The 18,832-nt window shown below is 43.2% G+C and overlaps 1 protein-coding gene across 1 annotated transcript in view; it reads left to right on the top strand.

Annotated features, from left to right (window-relative positions):
- Positions 1 to 11,950: 11,950 nt before the first annotated feature.
- ALKAL1 (ALK and LTK ligand 1) overlaps positions 11,951 to 18,832 on the top strand; it is a 57,968-nt gene continuing 51,086 nt past the window's right edge. Inside the window, exon 1 of the mRNA XM_020795981.3 lies at positions 11,951 to 12,513. Within this exon, the coding sequence (XP_020651640.3) occupies positions 12,096 to 12,513 (418 nt within the window). The 5' untranslated portion in view covers positions 11,951 to 12,095. The remainder of the gene's footprint in view (positions 12,514 to 18,832) is intronic.

The raw sequence follows: 18,832 nt of genomic DNA, 5'->3' as shown, positions 1-18,832 counted from the left end.
GAGATGTGCATATACCTCATTGTAATTTCTCTTTCTAAAACAGGGCATGCAGCAGACTTCCAGAAACAGTAGATGAAGGACAGAGAACAAAAGCATGAAGTCTACAAAAAGACACGGGAGGGTGAAAGGAAGAGACAAATGAAGATGAAGGAGCTGGGGTAGATGAGGAGGGTTGAAATTTCTAATGAAGCAGACACAAGAGGATCCAAGGGCTGAGGATACTTTGGGGTGTGTGAAGGCCACAGGTGGGCTATAGGTCACACTGTTCCCACCCTCTGTCAGAAAATAGGGAGCCACATGAAGGAAGGGATCCAAAGTATGTGAAAAAATAAGAGATTGTGTTCAACACACTGGGGATACTGTGCACAAGTCTCTTATGGCCTTGTTTCTATATTCATATTTTCAAACTTTGTTCCAAAGAGGTAGGTTGGCAGTAGAATGCCTGTTAGAAAAGCAGGAGATTCTGGAGAAAAAAAAATACACATTGCTACTCCCATATTGAGGTAAGGTTGAACTCCTTGACTTGCCATCATAGAGGGACCCAGCATACATCCCCCAATTGATGTTTGAGGCCAATTTAGTGCAACATTTCAGATGGCTAGCCCCAGGGATTTCTGTCCCTGTCACCTTTAATGATGCCCTTTCTTAAAAACAAGGACAAAGGTAAAAGAAGAAAACAGCAGTTTGTACCCCATCTGATCTAATGTGTGAGCAGAATCCAGATCACTTTGTAAATTTGTTTTGTTTTCCCTAGAACCAAATCTGGGAGACAGATTTCACCATGTCACTTCATCATCTGCTTTGATTTGGACCCCGTTAAGATTGGTTTGAATCAGGCAAGTGCATTTAGTAATTTAGCAAAGCCAGTGCATGGCCCTAACAGGAACTGGAATGAGCTCAGTCTGTAATCTTAATGTACAAATAGAACAGGGACCCCTTTCACTCATAACCACTAAACCACTGGATTTTGGTTTTCATTTTAGTTCCCTGCCATAGTAGCTGAATGACTCATAGCAACTGAGTTATGGTAGTTCAATGTTCTTTACTTATTTGCTAATTCAACTGTAGTGTGATTCATGGGATTAAGTGTCTGTATCGTCTTCTGCTTTTCCAGAGGCATTTGCTGTGAAGTGTACTGTGGAATTGTTTTCTAACAGATTAATGGGGGAGTCCTTTGTGGCTCCTGCCAGAGAGGGCCTGCAGCCTGGACCTGAGAATAGGATTTGGAGTCATCAAAACTGGCTGGGATTAGGAAAACAGTCTGCTTCTCCCAGGTGCTGTCTGTGTGTCATTTTTTTTGAAATACTGTACATGCAGGAGACACATGCCCAAATACTCTAAGCAGAGATAAAGCTTTACACAATAACAGGGAATAAATCTTTAAAACCTCTTAGGCTCTTGGGCCCATTTTTTAAAAAAGGAAGAAATATTTAAAGTGAAGGCTTAAACTGTACATTCTTCTTAGCTAGGCGCTTATCATTATATGGTGAGCTGCAACTGCTGTACTATCTAGTGTTTTGGACAGATGCAGAATAGATGTCGTATCAAATACTTAGTGCACTGTCCTCATTCGCTTGATTTGACAGTGGTAATTATGTAGCCAACACAAACCAGGATTGCGGATGTAATTCCTCTCCAAATTGATGGGGTGTCGGGGGGAGGAGTGTAATATTATTTTATATGCTTCCATTTATGGAGCAGATTGAAACTGGGAAAGGGGGTGGCTGAGTGGGGGTTCAATTAAAATTAAAATTGTCTTTGCAAGTCTTGTTATGTGCACTTTATCATTGCTGTATGAGAGTACAGCACAGCAATTCAGCATTTCATAATGCAACTGTAAAAATGGGAGGACTTGAAACAAAAAAAAAATCACACTTATTGAAACACAGCCCAAACAACTGCTTTGAGTTTGCATGAGAAGTGCAATGAAAAAGAATCTGCTTCTGTGATTTTCCCTTGCTTGGTATCACTTTGTGAACAGCAGTGAGCACAAGAGGGTAGTTTGTAGACCATCTTGACAGTTGTCATTGGTGTTGTCAATGTTAAGGCTGCCCTTTGCTATATAAAGCTTGGCATCCTTTTTCCTACTTCCATGTCCTGATGTTTTGAATCAAGAATACAGAAGCACAATATCCCAGATTCATAAACTGGAGGTTTTTTTGAATTGCCTGGCTTTTTAAAATGGAAGTTTAAGTTACACTACATTCACATTCCAACAAAAACTTCTATTGTGTAGAATTATTGAGTGATAAAAGGATTCCAGAAGATGAGCACATGATCTGTACTATGGTTGTGGGAAGAAGACAGAAGCAATAACAGTTAGGATGTGGCTATAGTCCCTCTGTGACAAAATATTTTGAAGAGCTATTTTGGACCTGATGAAATGGTGAAGTCAATGTGTAAGTGCAACACATACAACAGAGAAATATATACAATCATGGCCAAAATTTTGGCACCCATTCTGTCAGAAAATGCAAGCCTTCTCTCAGAAAATTGTTGCAGTTGCAGATGTGGTACTCACATGTTCATTTCTTTGGTTTGCATTGGAACAACACAAGGGGCTATTCTATTGTCAATGCATTTATTCCTTTCTGTCCCATTTAGGAACACAACTACTCTTTCCTACACAAAACTGAATTCTTCAGGGATGTTTTAGTGCTATATATGTAAATTTGATGCATATACATGAAAAACTTCACGGCTGTCCCCCATCCCCTCTTTGATGTAGAACATAAAGCAATTAACAGAAAAGATAAGGAATAAATAAAAGATTACAATGCAAAGGGCTGCAGCCTAGCAGTAGAGAAAACACACTGGATGCAGAAGGTCTTAGTCTCAGTCTTCAAGTAGAGCTGGCAAAGGCCATGGAGAAAAATATGTGTGTAAGAGGAGGAGGAAGAACAGCAGGAGAAGACAAGATAAAACCAGATCCAGAGACCCAGGGTGCACCCTCCCCTTTTCCACCTGCAAGTTGCTTTGGTGAGTTATACATAAGATCCTGATAAATATTACTTTATTTTTCTGCTTATTTTATTTTAAAACAAATATTTCTGAACTTTTGTCTGCTTGGGCTTTTAGAAAATGTACTGAAACAACTCTGGAGAGTATTAGTATTATCTTTTAAACCCAAATTTTCCATTAAAAATTGACTTCATGTATGACGCATTTCAGTTCTTTGCCATTTCAGAATGTTGGCTGCCATTGTCGATTGAACTACTGTACTTATTGAACACAGTCACACATCTTTAACAGAGTGAAGAGGAAATTCTGGGACAGGAGCCTGTAAATGGCATAACTTGAGTTCCCACATACCGTTTAATAGTTACTAATCAGAAAAGTTAACAATACAGTATATAGCTTCATCTGAGGAAAATAGAAAAATGATGTCTTGTAGTTTGCCCTATCTCACTAGATTGGAGGTGCCGGTTGGGCTATCATATCACATCTGTTAAAGTCAACCATGACTTGAGATAAGTGAGTGATTAAGCCAACTCCAGCCCTGATGGATTTTATAGCTGGATCAAGGAATGAAGTTCCACATACTGGTGACAGTTTTAAAAGGTTTAATTCAGATAGTGATTCAGATAGTTCAAAGCACTGAAAATAAACTTGACTATTCCTCTGTGACGTGATCTATGCCTAAATGAGGGCACAAAAATCAGAGGCAAATAGAGGGTGTCAAGGTTTCAAGGAACATGAAAATCAACTTAAGCAAGAACCCATAAGGCAAGAAAACCCACAACATTTTGGCTGGAAGGAAAGACAGAAAATGTGGTGGTAATAGAGAGTCCAGCCCCCGGACCATCCACTCACGTGTCCCACTGTGGTGGGCCCTCTCTTCCTTCCAATCACTCAAGAGGGCTACTCAACTAGACACTCAGGAGCCTTGCAGGGAGACTTGTCCTCCCTCTGCCAGGAGTGGCTAGATGACTAGGAAAAGAATGGCACTCTGGGAGTGATTGGAAGGATGAGCGGGGCTGGCGGCGGCAGGAGACATGTGAGTGGACAGTCCAGACCCAAGGGCCAGACCCTTTTTAACTCAGCTGAATGGGGCTCTACTCCCAACCTCTGGCTCCACATCCAGATAGCTAACTCATTGAGGTAACCAGTCTAAGAGTACACAGAAGTTATATCTACAGATTTTTGTGAGGGATTTTTAATGACTCTGAGAATGATATTAATAAAAACACTTCCAGTTTTCTGTTATTCTTCTTGTTAATGAGCCATACTGGATAAAGTCTTTGTGCATATTGAATAGAGCTCCAGGAAACTCATCTTCAATGGCTCTAGAAGTCAGAGGTCCCCAACCCCCGGTCTGCAAACTGGCAGCACTCCATGGCCTATCCAGGACTGGCCTGTGGACACAGATTTCCTACCCCCCTGTGAGCACCTCCCCTGCAAGCGCCGTCACATGCATGCATGCAAGTGCATTCTGCCCTTGCAAGTGAGCCATGCACTTGCATGCAAGTGCGTTCTGCTCCCTGTGAGCACGCTGTGCGCATGCACGCAAGCTTCCCCCTTCAAGTGTGATGTGCACATGTGCATGATCGAGCTCCGGCCCCCTGCAGGCACACCACACACCCCAGACTGGTCCACGGTTGGGAAAAGGTTGGAGACAACTAAGTAATTTTTTTCCATATCTTTATAACAATGACATATTTCCCTATTCCAGGTTGTGTTTGTCATTTTATAATACATTACTTTGAGTTCCCCAAGTTCACTCTGCATACCTTCCAGCAAAGGAACCATTATTCAAAATGTCTGCTATTCTCATAATTATTTTAATCCTCTCTGGCAGCTGTATGACTTCTGATGTTTCAATTATACGTCCCCCTCTTTTTGCACCTAGGTCCTTTAAGTCATTACCATCATCACATCCATCCTAAATCATAATTTTTTCAATCATATTATGAATGTTGTCACCTACTACAAAATACATCCTACCTTTAAATGCAAAGATTCATTAGAGATTCATTCAATAGTACTGTAAAATTCCACACTGGAATTCTTAGCCACAACTGCAAGAGTTCTTTAATATATTCTCAACTATTTTCACTTAATTTTTTTCAATTTGACTTTTCATACTTTCCCCTTCACTACACTCAACGTACATCTCTATTTTGCTGAAACATATACACTTATTCTTGTTTAAAAGCATGATATCTGTGATCAATTAAATTTTGTCTGTACTCCGCTCATTTTTCTTCAGGTGCTTTTGTTAGGGTTATGGTTCATTAGCCATCTTCCAGACCATTGAAGAGATTCTCTAGCATTTCATTGACAAAAGTATCATCACCATCATCATAATTTTTATTATATTCTTCCTTTAAAAAGTTAATTACCATTAATAACCCATAATAAAAATCATTTGGAATTTAACAAATAAGTATAACTTGCAGATATAGGTATCCAAATAGATTGATCTATCTGCATTTTCATATTGCTATTAAGATAATTAGATATTCTTTTTTAAAAATCTTCCTCTCACATGACTGTACCAGTACACATGAGTAGTCTTCCAAATTTAATGTAACTCTTTCAAACCCAAAATGTCTATTAATGAACACTGTCCTCATAAAAACAGGTAAATCATGCATTAGGATCTTCCTTCACTTTTTATACAAAGGAAATCATTATTGAATTATGATAAAAGGATATCAGCAAATCACAGAGCTGTGTCAGGATTTGGATCTGGTTCTCCCAGTTGCAAAACTAACATTTTTGGAAAGTGGACAACATAATGATGATTATTTTCAGTGGTTTGGTATATTTAACCAGGATATCCAGATATATATCATGTCCTATAATTTTGCTGGAGGTGATGAAAGTAGATCAAGTTAGCCATCTCTTCTACATATCCTGCACATTGTCTCACAAATGTTCTTGTCTGTGTGTCAGTGTTCTTCCATATGGACACGACATCCCTTAATTGTCATATGTACTGTTCACTGACTGGCAGCTTTTTTCCTCTAAGTTAATGGTTCCTGACCTTGGGTCCCCTGATGTTCTTGGACTAAAACTCCAGAAACCTTCACCACTATCTGCACTGGCCAGGATTTCTGGGAGTTGTAGTCCAAGAAGATCTGGGAAGTCAAGGTTGGGAACCATTGCTCTAAAAAGATTGGAAGAGGCATTCTATGTTATACCAGCAGAGGTTATACCTCTGAATTGAGACTGTAGCCCTCATTTTGCAATGTGCTTTAAGCAAAGAAGCCTGGCCTTTGTAAGTGGCCATGCTTTTTGGAGCTGGGGTTTTTTCTCTTTTTTTCTGCATCATACACACAGAACTCTGCATGATGAAGACCTGGGCAGATCAAAAGCTAGCTTCTGTGTATGAATTTTAGTGGTCTAATAAAGGTCACCACACTCTTGCCTTTGGATATTTAAAAACATTAAGCTATTCTTGCTGTTGTGAGAGTAGAACACATGTATTAAAGGCTGCTCATTTCATTAGTGTCTGCTGTTCATCAAAGCTGACACAAGGACCCCTTTATCATAATCATCATTAGTGCTGAATAGTGAATATTTTCTTTCCCTCTTAAATACATCTTTCTACCTTTCTGTCAGTACTCTACCACAAATATGAAAACTTTCAAGGATATAAAAGTCCATCTTCAATATTTAGAATTGAGCAGTACATAGAGGTTTGCATTCTTTTTTTTTACTTAAACTGCCAGCTTCCCTCAGACTTTTAAAAGAAATACTTTCCAGCTTTAATCAGATGTTATCTTTTTACATGTTAGAATACTATTATTTTTTATTTTATAGATTGCACATTGTTAAAGAATATATATAGTATTGCTATAATATTAGGACCTAGACTTCAAGTCATCAATGATAAAGAAGGATCTGCAGACTTATATTATGTAGTCCTTTTGTATGATACTGAGATGTATTGCAAGAGATTCAGTACGTAGACTGATTAGCTTCTTACCGGTTGTACCCATCCCAAGTTAAGCAGGATGCTCAATTTTACTCCCTATTCAACAGCTGCCTTTCCTTAATGGTGAACATTATTCAACTGATCTCTTTCAGTGATAGCACAGAAATTCCTTTTGGAAAGAGTTTAAACAAAAAGAAATGTTCTCGAGAATGAAGTTCAGAATTGTTATTGTTATCCTCAATGGATCCCATGTTGCTCCCAATGTAGAAGTCCCAAGTTTATGAGATTGCTGAAATGCATGAAAATGTCCCTTTTGATTACTATTATTGTACACCAACCTCTTTGACAGACAGCTCTTTCCTTAGATTCCCACATTCAGTTAATGTCCAGGGAATACACTAAGGAAACTCCTCCCATGAGGTTTTTTTCACATCCAGAAGGGACAACAATGGAAGCGGCAAAGTGACGAAGGCATGTGTAATAGGGAAAAAAGGGGGCAGGTTTGGAAATGTCACATTCTTGGCCACTTTCCAGTGTTGTGGTTAGCTCAAAGACATTACCAAAAGAAATTCCTAAAAGCCTCAGTATAAGGTAGAAAATGTAATCCTCTTTCTTAGAAAAACAAAACTTTTGGAAGACTGGGTGACAATTATGGCATAGTACTAGCTTCACCACTTTTTCCTGGAGCAACAGATAGTACCGCTGTCGCTCATACCTGCCAAAGAGCTTATATGGAAGAAGCTGTATTATAAGCACCTACAGCACTTGGAACAAAATGTATTTAGAATAATGTCTCCAAAATGTAACATTTGGGAAGCTCCAAGGAAGGTTTTGAATCCTGAAGAATGACTACTAGTTTTCAGACAAAATTTCTCAGAACATATTGTCTCAGAATCTTTCAGCTTTGTACTTTTTAGAAGGTGGCTGTCACAATGCCCTAGCATAAGAAAGAAGAAAATGTGAAGGAAGGAAAGTACTGCACAGGCTCCCAATTCAGTTGCCTTTGTTCCTGTGCACAAAGGGTCCAGGACTCACTGCAGTACAGGAGTGTACTCAGGACACAGGCTCTGTAGACCTGGATCTTGATATATGCTGTCGGCTTCTTATTAAGCCAGACTCTCTTTGTGAATCTAGAGAACATGGCAGCTGCCAGTGTGTTTATTCAGCTGACATCTAGGGAGAAAGTATCAGAGATTGTTGAGCCAAAGTACGCAAAGTCATGAACTGTCTCCAATTCTTGTGTGGAGATGGTAATAGAAAGAGGTGAGTCCACGCCCTGGACCATGACTTGTATTTTCTTCAGGGTGATTATTAATCCAAAGTCTTGGCAGGCCTTGCCAAAATGATTCATGAGTTGTTGGAGGTCTTCAGCAGAATGGGCAACAACAGCTGCATCATCAGTGAAGAGGAAGTCCCGCATGCATTTCAGCTGGACTTTGGTCCTCACTCTCAATCTAGAGCAGGGGTCTCAAACATGCAGCCCGGGGGACATTTGCGGCCTGGTGGATGATAGTTTGTGGCCCCTGCCTTGTCTGCCTCCCTGAAGCACCCACGCGTCCTCTGCAGTCAAGAGTCAAAAAAAGCCTCGCCTCACTCGCCAGCTTCTCCTTTGGCAAGGCGATTCTGTGAGGGTTTTTTTTTATTTTATGTCCTACCCCCCCCGGCTAGGCGTTTGCTGGCGCTCCCTCCCTTCTCTGCTTCTTCAGCCTCCTCCTGTTGCTGCTGGTAGTGAAGAAGGAGCCAGAGGGGGCCGTGGCCGGTGATGAGGACTTGTGCGCTCCTCCTCCTCCTCCTTCTCAGAGCCCCAGCCGGGCTAAGGAAACTCCTGGGCGGCTTCCTCGTCTCTTGCTCTGCTTGGCAGAAAATCTGATGCGGCCCAGCCTCACCAAGACTCTGCCTCCAGCGACCCCCATGTAAATTGAGTTTGAGACCTCTGAGAGATTAAAGAGCTTTCCATCTGATCTAGTCCGGAGATAGACACCTTCTGTTGCAGTTCCAAAGGCATGTTTCAGCACGACAGCAAAAAAGATCCCAAAAAGGGTTGGCGCGAGGACACAGCCCTGTTTCACTCCACTTCAGATGTCAAAGGGATCTGATGTTGAGCCATCAAAAACTACAATGCCCTTCATTTCCTCATGAAATGACCTGATGATGTTAAGGAGTCGAGGTGGACATCCAATCTTGGGAAGTATTTTAAAAAGGCCGTCCCTGCTAACCCTATGTTCCCTACATTTCTCGTGCAACTGTCTGAGGGAAAATACCATGTCAGTGGTGGATCTATTAGCTTGGAATCCACACTGTGATTCTGGATAGACTCTCTCTCAAGCACCTGGACTCTTTTCAGCACGACATGGGCAAATAGCTTCCCTACAACACTGAGAGATGCCACAGCAGTTATTACAGTCGCCCCTTTGTTCTTATACAATGTGACAATGTTTGCATCTTTCATGTCCTGTGGCACTCCACCTTCCCTCCAGCAAAGGAGGGAACAGTATATACCTATAATATACCATTTCCTTTGCAGACATTTCTAATTTCATTTAAATGCTCATAGATTTCAATGGTTTTTAATGGTCTTAATTCTTTGTTGAACTGTGGCTATTATGAGCCTCTCTGATCCCTTTATGATACACTAGGCAAACTAACACAATTACTGCAATATGTTGCCTGCCATTCAAGCCAGATCACAAACTTTTAGTCTCCATTTTTTGACATGCCCAGATATTAACATACAGTTTTTTGGATTTTTGACCATCTTTTCTCCCAAAGCGGACTCAGCTGTTGTGAGCTATTTTTACCCAAATTGTTACTTGAAGCAGAAGAGGCCTTCATTTAGTTCTAGAAGAGAAAGAGACACATACACACCCCAAAAAATTTCTTGTTGCATATCCTTCCACTCCGACATGGTCCCTAAATCATCCATATTTGGGAGTCCTCATCTAAAAAAGAAAGAGACACTACAAATATATGAGTCTCGTACAGCCCCTAATCTGTGTGACAATCTAATTTCACAAGTAGCTGAGAGTCATCTCAATTGATGGCTCTGAATTGGTCTCCTCAGGGGGACAAGTGGGGAGCAGGAAGTTTGTCATGAAAAAGAAAAAGAAAGAAAGAAAGAAAGGAGGGAGGGAGGGAGGGAGGGAGGAGACCCTTGTTGAGCTGAAGAAGAATGATTAAGAGAGGGCTTAGTTGCCTGCCACCCACCTGAAGTCAATAGCACTCCAATGGACAGGCAGCGAGGGTGCTATATAAGCCAAGTGTATGGCTCTTACTTCCACGCGACTGCTTCAGAACCAAATTTTGAGGGACTGCTGACAAAAACACTGCAGTGTTGGGGGAGGGAAGCCAACGCGTGTCAACGTTCTCCAAGCCACGAGGCACATTTGCACGGTAAACTTTTTTCCTTGCCTTTATCTGTAGAATGAGAAGATTTTATTTACTTGATTTTTATGCTTTCTTACTCTCTCGATTATATGACATTTTGTGTCTTTGAAAGGGAGGGATGGGATCTGATCGCTGGTCTCTTTTGATGTGTAATATACGCCTATTCTTGGGATTAACCTGGACAGCGTGAAGATCTCAGTAGCTTTCCAATGAGTATACCTGTCCAGGCAAGAGTATGATGGGAAGAGTTTTGCGGCGCTGGTGGTGGGGAGAAAGTTCCTTTTCTGCTGATTTTTTTTAAATTTGGGGGGCAAAAGACATTGAAAGAGAGAGAACTCGAATGGGGGGTTTGTGAGTAACTGCATCAATTTTCTTCCTCCTCTTAATCCTAATTGTTCGCTATATTTGGAATAGCTTACTTAGGGGTATTAAGGTCCCAGCGTGGGAGCCTTAGTCCGTCGAGATTGGTTTTCAAACCTCTTTTTAAAACGTGTGATTCCGAACCCAAGCCGTTTGTGTGGCAGAGGGATGGCATTTAAAAAAAGAGAAAAGAACAGAACAGAAGATGAAAAAGAAACGGGGGGCGGCGAGGGAATCCTTCATGAACTCATATATAGACAAAATGGACCACTCCTATTTTAATCAGGAGTACGTGTCTGCGTTATTTTGCCCTCGGAACATCCTTCTGTGGGAAAGCTGTTATGTTGTAAAAAAATCGATTTTAACAGAAGCTGCTGAAAAGGGAACACAGATTGCCTCCAGGTCTGGCAATAAATTTCAGCTGGTAGCGTGGACAGCTTTCCCACTCTATCGAAGTCTGAATAGATAAACCATTGTTCGGCCAGAATAGAGATGACATTACTGCTCCGCGTTTCAATGTAGCTAAGGAGGAGGGGGGGGGAATTTTGCCTCAACCCTTCTCCTCCCCAGAAGAACTTCTGCCATGGGGCCCAGCATTAATCCACTCCACGCCCCGAGAATCCGAAGCAACGCCGATGGAGAGCGCTTTAATTCTCCTCCAGGAAAGAAAGAGGAGACAAGAGCTTCCTCCGCGCGACTAATTAGTGTCCAGCTCAAACTTAAAACTTTTCTGTTAAAGCCCTCAGGAGCGCCTGAGAAAGAAAGCCGAGCAAATCCCCCCCCCCGCCTTAAAGCCCCTGGATTGTAATATGCGTCTCTTGCTTAATACCTTTTTCCTAATCCGTGTCTATAAATGTGCCCTCGAGGGAGCCGGGCTCTAAGAGGGAAGCGGCGGTGCCGGCCCGGTGGGCGGGGTAGCCGCGGCGGGACCAGTCAAAGGAGCAGCCCCTCCTCCTCCTCCTCCTCCCCCCGCCCGACCCCCCCACTCGCTACCTCCCTCACACTTTACAGACCTCAGCTCAAAGCAGCCGCCCGGGCTGAGAGTTCCCGCGCTCCCCGGTGGGTCTGGGCCGTCCTCTCTAGCAGGTGCGCCCTTTCCACGCGGCGACCGGCTGAGGAAGCAGGAGAAGGGCCGACCACCCCCCACCCCAACCCCACCCCTCAGTGAGGCAGCGACCCCGAGGCAGCTCGGCTTCTGGTTTTGTTTTGTTTTTGTTTCCCGCGCGCCGGCAGCCGCACGTGCCTTTGCCACCAATCCCGAGACGGGGGGCGCCGAGGCCGACCTTTTAAGGGACGCTCCGACCCGGCTTGGCGCGTCGTCTTCTTCTTCCTCTCTTCGCCCCCAGGCTGCGGGGCGACCGCCGGCCTCAGCATGTGGGGATAGCTGAGGGCGCACAGGGGCAGGAGGCTAACCGCCGGGCGCCTGCCGCCGTCTCTCTCTCTCTCTCTTCCCTCAGGAGGCCGAGAGATGCCACGGCCCAAGAAATGCCGTCGCCACCACCACCACCTCCACCTCCACGCGCTGCCGGCCTTGTTCTTCTTCCTCCTCTTCCCTTCGGGAGGGACCCGGGTGGAGGGCAGCAGCGCCGGCGCTCCGAGCAGGGCCAGGGAGCCCCAGTTCCCAGCCGGGGACAAGAAGACGCTGCTCGAGCTCCTGCTCAAAGCCCTCGCGGAGAGCAGCAGCAGCAGCCGCCACCAGGCGCATCCTCATCCCGTCGGGCCACAACGGGTGATCGCCCGGCGCTACACCAACGGCGGCGCCTTTTCCCCCTCGGGGTCTGTGGATCAAGAAGCGAGGCTGGTCTCCGCCTCCTCTTCTTCCTCTTCTTCCAGGGAGAGAGTATCTGGGCACACTTCCAGGTTCTTCACCTCTTCCAGACACTCAGGTAAGGAGGCAAAGGGTTTTTTTTTTTCCCTTTTCTTTCGTCCTCTTCCCCGTTGCTCCTTGCCAGTGAATGAGATCGCCTTTGCAGGGCCAGGTGTTAGCGCGAGGAACCAGGTGCATCTCCGCCTGGCCAAGTGGTCAAAATTCTTCTCCCTCCCTCCCTCCCTTTGAACATCTAGTCTCCGGTTTGGGATGAAGCACACAAAGGACCAAGAAGAGAGGAGAGAACCTGTTTGGAAGCTGGCAGAGACAACTCCCATCATCCTGTTGTGGTTGGACAGCCCCAAACACAACAGGATGATGGGAGTTGTCTCTACCAGCTTCTTGGCGTCTAACAATGTCCCGAGGGGCGCAGGTTACCTCTCTTGTGCCAGAACTGTCCAGTTACCTGGTCCAGGTGAACGCATTGAGCTTGGGCACGGCTTGGATAAGCTGTCACCCTCTGGAGATGCTCAGGATCCCTAAAACCGTCGCCACAATACTGAACTCATCGGAACTCCGGGTGAAAGTTTGATTCTCCCTTGGCTTACTTCGCTCTGGGGGCGTCGTGAGAAACGGGTGGATGTGGGGTTGCAGCCATGGCCAACTCAAATCAAAGATTTGGTGTTAACTTCTTCAGATATCAGGGATGCTGCGTAATCTGCTCGGAATGGAAGTTGTAGGCAGGATCTGGAGGTTAGAGTGTGTCTCCAGCTCTTGCTGCTGCGTTTTTGGCCAAGGACGGCTCGTCGCCGGGGCGGAGAGCGGCGAGTCCTGCCAAAACGTGGAGGCGAGATGCCCTCCTGTCCCGATCCACGAGCTGCCCCGGGTTTCTCCGAGTCTTGGCTGGCAGCGGCATTCCTTAAGGCGCGCGGCGCTGCTGCGGCTGCTGGGTGAGCGGCTGCACACGGTGAGCGCCTGGGGTTTCCGCTGAGGCAGCTGACGAGCCGCGCTCCTCCGGCTGCTCTCCCTCGGCAGCCATGGCTTTGTTGTGTCTAGAATCAAGCGCGATGTCTTCGGCTGCAAATCTTGCTAACTTTACCATATCTTCGGCTGCAGATCTTGCTAACTTTACCCTCCTTGTCCTTAAAACTTCCAGGCTAAAGAATCCTCATTCACTTTCAGGTCCTCCGGTGCCCATTTGGTCTTATTAATTGCTGCAAGATCTCCGGAGGCTAAGCGGTTCATCCGCGTCCCAGGCTGTAATGTGTATATGTAAAGTGACGGCAGACAGACGTTAAAGGCATTCCTCCTCAGATCGAGATCAATGGAAAAACAAAAACTGCGCCCCTCAGTGTCTTCTGTGGTCCTCTTCTTTTTTGCCTGAGATTTCGAGAGGGATAGCCTCTTGTATTCAGCCTGTAGTCTGTTGTCACAAAACTAAGAGCCGGACAACCTTAAAGATTAACCACGTTATTTTGTGGGCTGCTTTGAATGCCAGATGCATTTGAAAAGGTGGCTTGCAGATCAGAAAAAACTTGTTAAATAAAACCTGTTATTCTTTAAGGACCCCCAAGACTCTTTTAGTTGAGTTTGTCTGTAGGATTCTGGGTGATCTTCTTTCAAGAGTATTAGTCTAACAAATAGTTTGTGTAGTTTCCAGTTTTAACACCTCAACAGTTTTTGAAGGATCTGAAATAAGTACACTTGCTTCTGGCTCCACACTAGATGAGAAGATTGATGGTACTGTTTAGGTAGGATATGCCAACCATTTGTCTCACACTTTGCACAGTTATTTGCCAGGGAGACCCATATTCCCAAGGAACTGTCATAAAGGATGGAGAGGAACTTTATACTAAGCCACCACTGTGGCTGGAGTTTTTGACTGAGGAACTTGTAAAATAATTGCTTTTTAGTGGCAACTTTTGGTCAGAGAAAGGGTGTCACATCACCCTAACAATTTCAGTTCAAGCTGCCTCCCCAACCATAGTAATTAATATATATTGAGATTGCAGTGATAACTATTGCTATCTCACTATATATTAATTACTACCTTCTTTTTCTGTAAAAAAAATGTAGGGAGTAGAAAGTGATGGGTTGCAAATAAAAGAAGCACAGTGTGCGGTTATTAAGTCTACTTAATTCCTTTCAGGGTGGCATTTTGGCTCAAGGAAAAAGTAGGACCCAACCAGGCTGTCCATCATGCATGACCTAAGACCACTGCGTGCTGTCTGCCATAATCAAGACAAAATGCAGGTATATGTGCCATAGAGAAGCAGTGCATCGTTACCTACAGAAAAGCATTGATTCCTGGCTAGAAAAGATTAGCAAGTGTTGGGCAGCATTGGTAGCTGAAAATGACACTGGTGGAGGAGGCAAGGGCGATGACACTCAAACTAACTTTTGTTAGTACTGAGCAGTGGGCAGCAATGGTAAACCCCTTCTGAATGAAAACCCTATGATGAGACAGCCCAAAAATGGGAAAAAAAATTATTTGTGCAGCCAATTATTAAAGCCCATGTTCTCATCCAAGGTGACTGTCCCATTAGGCAGAGGGGCATGCCCACCTCAGTTGGCATTGGACAGTGAATTTTGCTGCCCTACTAGTGGTAAGGTCCCACCACTAATCTGGAGATTCTTCATGGTCCATCTCTGGCTGAAGCAAACATTGTAACCAGGAAACAGTTGAGTCAACTCTCCATAATGTACCATTTAGTAAAGTCTCTCCATTTCAGCTTGGCCAGCTATGAAAGTAACAGTGGCACCAACCCATGTTCAAAACCTCACTTGGCCATGGAAACTCACTTGAGGGCAGCACTGGTAAGAATGGTCCTTAAATATCTTACATACTGCTAATATCCCATTAGGGTCACCGTAAGTCAGATGCCGCTTGACGTAACATAGCAAAAAGAAATTTATTTGGGTGGGGCTGATAGATGATAGTAATTTTCTTTCTCAATAACAGTGTTTACGCATGTGTTAATTCTGGAAGCTGGGCAAATTACTTCTTTTGGACTACAACTGCCACAGTTACTGATCAAGTATGTCCATCTGCTGGCGGAAGGATTTTGGGCGCTGTAGTCTAAAACAATAAACTTTCCAAGTCGTGGTTAGTTCTTTATTGCATAATCATTAATCTACCTAGTCTGAGCCAAACATCTGAACAGTTTTCTATCAGATACAAGCATCTGAGACATAGCTGCATTGTAGGAAAGGGGGAAGGCCAAGATTATTCGTCTGACTGCTTTTGTGAAGCCTGCCTGGTCTTTAGACTGGTATTGTTAAGGTTCTTTTATTCTGATGGTTGTTGTGGGTTTTTCAGGCTGTTTGGTGGTCTTCTGGAGGTTTTTCTTTCTTCTTCTCTTTCTCTTCTTCTCTTTGGCACATCTTGATCATATGTACTATTACTTGCAATACAGTGACTCCAGGTAACAGCGATCAAGCTACTGATTTTTAAAAAAGGAAAGCAACAGGGTGTCAATATTACCTACATTTATTAAATATTTCTTTTCAGCTTTTAGTGCATGGTCAAAATGAACATTAAATATTATCTATTCTGATTGTCTTTTATGTCCTATCCTTTTTTCACCATATCATCTAAGGCAGAAAGAGAAAAAAAAAGCTCTTTAAAGTTATATTAACATAGCATTAAAACAGTGGATTTTGACTGCTATGAATCTCAATTATAATGAGATCAGAAGTAATTCTTTTATAGCAATTTATTTTGCAGTTAGAGATTTTGGGTTAGTATGGTGAGTTATGAATTACGGCAATTTGATGTGATTTTGAATAATTCATTAGACCATTGTGCTTTTCAGCATCTTTTATGTGTACAAAAAGCTAAATACATTGTGGCTATTTTATTAGCAAACAAATTTTAAAAATACTTTAGAAATGGTTTGTTATAGAAAGAGGTAGTGCTTTTTCCATGCCTTTCTTTTGACAGTAGAAATTGGAACACTTTAAATGCCACTTGTATTTGGAACAATCAGTTTAAGCAATAAATTTCATTTTATATCTGTATAGCTGAGACTATGTTTTATCCCCATGTCAATCAGAATGTAAGGAATACAATCAGTGCCGTCTTATGTTCTCAGAAGCACTAGGATCTCTTAATCAACAGAAGGAACCCTGCAGCCAGCATAAGACAGAGAGAAACCTTTATTGGTCAGCATTAAAGGCATTTGGCCCACTGTTCAAGCCAGAAGAAAATCCACTGTAAACACTTCATTGTACTTTATAGATGGTGACGCAATTAATTTTCTTCTGCGTTTCATATTCTATTATTGCATTTTTTAAAAACATGAATTCTGCTGGACTTCTTTCATTGAGTTGGATCCAGGATCTCTCTTCCCTCTTTACCAATAGTTTTTCTGCACTTTTCACTGCCCTGTTTTCTTTGATGTTTTTGTATCATGGGGTTGTCAAATCAATCTTACCTCCAACCCCAACAGGTACATATTGAATCAATTCCATTTAATGGTTGTTCTGGGTTTTCCGGGCTCTTTGGCCGTGTTCTGAAGGTTGTTCTTCAGAGATGCCTGCCACAGAGAATGCCGGCCACAGAGACTGGCGAAACGTTAGGAAGAACAACCTTCAGAACACGGCCAAAGAGCCTGGAAAACCCACAACAACCATTAGATCCCGACCGTGAAAGCCTTCACAAATACAATTCCATTTAATATCATATACATTGGGATCATGGAGTTTTATGAAATTCGAAGCTGATAGTTCAGAAGCATTATGCTATTTTGCCCAATAAAGAAAGCATTTTACAATGTCTAATTCACAGACAATGCAGAGTACTTTTTATTGTTTTGTATTGCCAATGCTAAAGCAATTATACTAATACGTTTATTTTAGTTTATGTCCCATGCCACATTATCCCATTGTCTTGTACCCCCTCTTTAAGACAGTGTGATGGGCAGGATCACTTTTGATCCAAGTGTTCCCAGTTCTACTAGCACAGTCCCTAGCACACCAGAAGCAGCTATTTCATATTGCACTTCAGCTGGTAAGTGCAGAATGACAGATGGAAACTACCTTTCTGGAGAAAGGGAGCATTATGGTGCATATTTTTCGGGCAGAAGACCTCCAGTTCAGTCCCTGGGAATGCCACTTAAAACTGTTAAACAGAGAAGGCAATTAAATTGCTCCCTCCCATTTAAATTTGGCTTCACCTGTTTTGAGCTGCTGTAAACATGGCTGAATATATGGTTTAAATATAAGGGAATATCAATTTGATGGGGAATCATGTTTTTGGAGCAGCAGTGATTTTTTAAAAATTCTTCCACTAGAGTTCCATTTATTTTGAAATGGATGGGGAATTGATTAATTGAAACTGATCTGCTCTGTGTGAATGCCGCGCCCGCATCCGTTTTTATGTAGCCCTCCCACTGGCTTTCTTGCAGTCACTTGCTCCTTTTGTTGTTGTATTAAAAACAGGAAATGGGGGAGATGCCCAACTGCCATGCAGCCTGCAGAAGCTCCTTGCCCTCTCATCCAAATCTTCCAGTCCTGGGGTGGGAAGTGGGGGTGGGGATGGGGATGAATAAGGCATGATCAACCCAAGGAGGCATCTCTTCACTGAGCCAGCATGCAAACCCTGGAACTGGTGGCTGAAAGGCAGGCGGCCAGGCAGGCAGGCAAAATGCCACCACAGTCTCTTTCTTCCCCCACTCTAGCCAGCCAGTCTCCTCCTTCACCCTGACTGTGTGTGCATGTGTTTTGTTTGCACATTTGCAACATGTGCCACCAGGCTCTCCTGCGTGCGTCAGCTCTCACAAGGCACCTTTGTGCACGCAAAAGCTTTTTAAGTGCTGGCTTGTTTGGCTGTTTCTTATTGTATTTCCCTCCTCCAGGCGCGCACACATGCTCATACACCCTCCTGCCTGCCTCTCTGAATTGAAGCCTTGGGTTGGAGAGAGAGTGCACGTGTCTGACAATGATTAAATGTTTATTCCAATGGAATGCAAACTCTGATTCAGACACCTCATTTGAATCAAAAACCACTTGGAGTTAATTTAATTCAATTCCCCCTTTCACCAACACATATGTTGAACTATTGCCCTATAAACAAGGCCTGAGATGAATTCTTGGCAAGTCAGTGACAGGACTGTGTTAAAATGACCATTCACCTTTATATGTTAGAACTGGATCTATGAACCCAAATAGTTATATTTGAGGCAGAACCAGAGCACAGAGCATTATACTTTTAAAAGAACTTGTTTTGTTACTCCTTGACCAACAATTTGCTGTTCTTTTTATTGTTGCTCTGATCACAACAAAGCTGCAGCATTTGGTTATTATTAGTGTGGTTGCATTGTCTTTACTGGCAGGCCAGAAAAATGGAAGTACCTCTTAATTCCCTTTAGTGTAAAATTCTGATACTAAAATTCAAG

The sequence above is a fragment of the Pogona vitticeps genome, chromosome 4, assembly GCF_051106095.1.
Source record: "Pogona vitticeps strain Pit_001003342236 chromosome 4, PviZW2.1, whole genome shotgun sequence".
Lineage (NCBI taxonomy): Eukaryota > Metazoa > Chordata > Lepidosauria > Squamata > Agamidae > Pogona > Pogona vitticeps.
The sequence above is the reverse complement of the archived record's forward strand: the minus strand, read 5'-3'. Positions and strand labels throughout refer to the sequence as shown.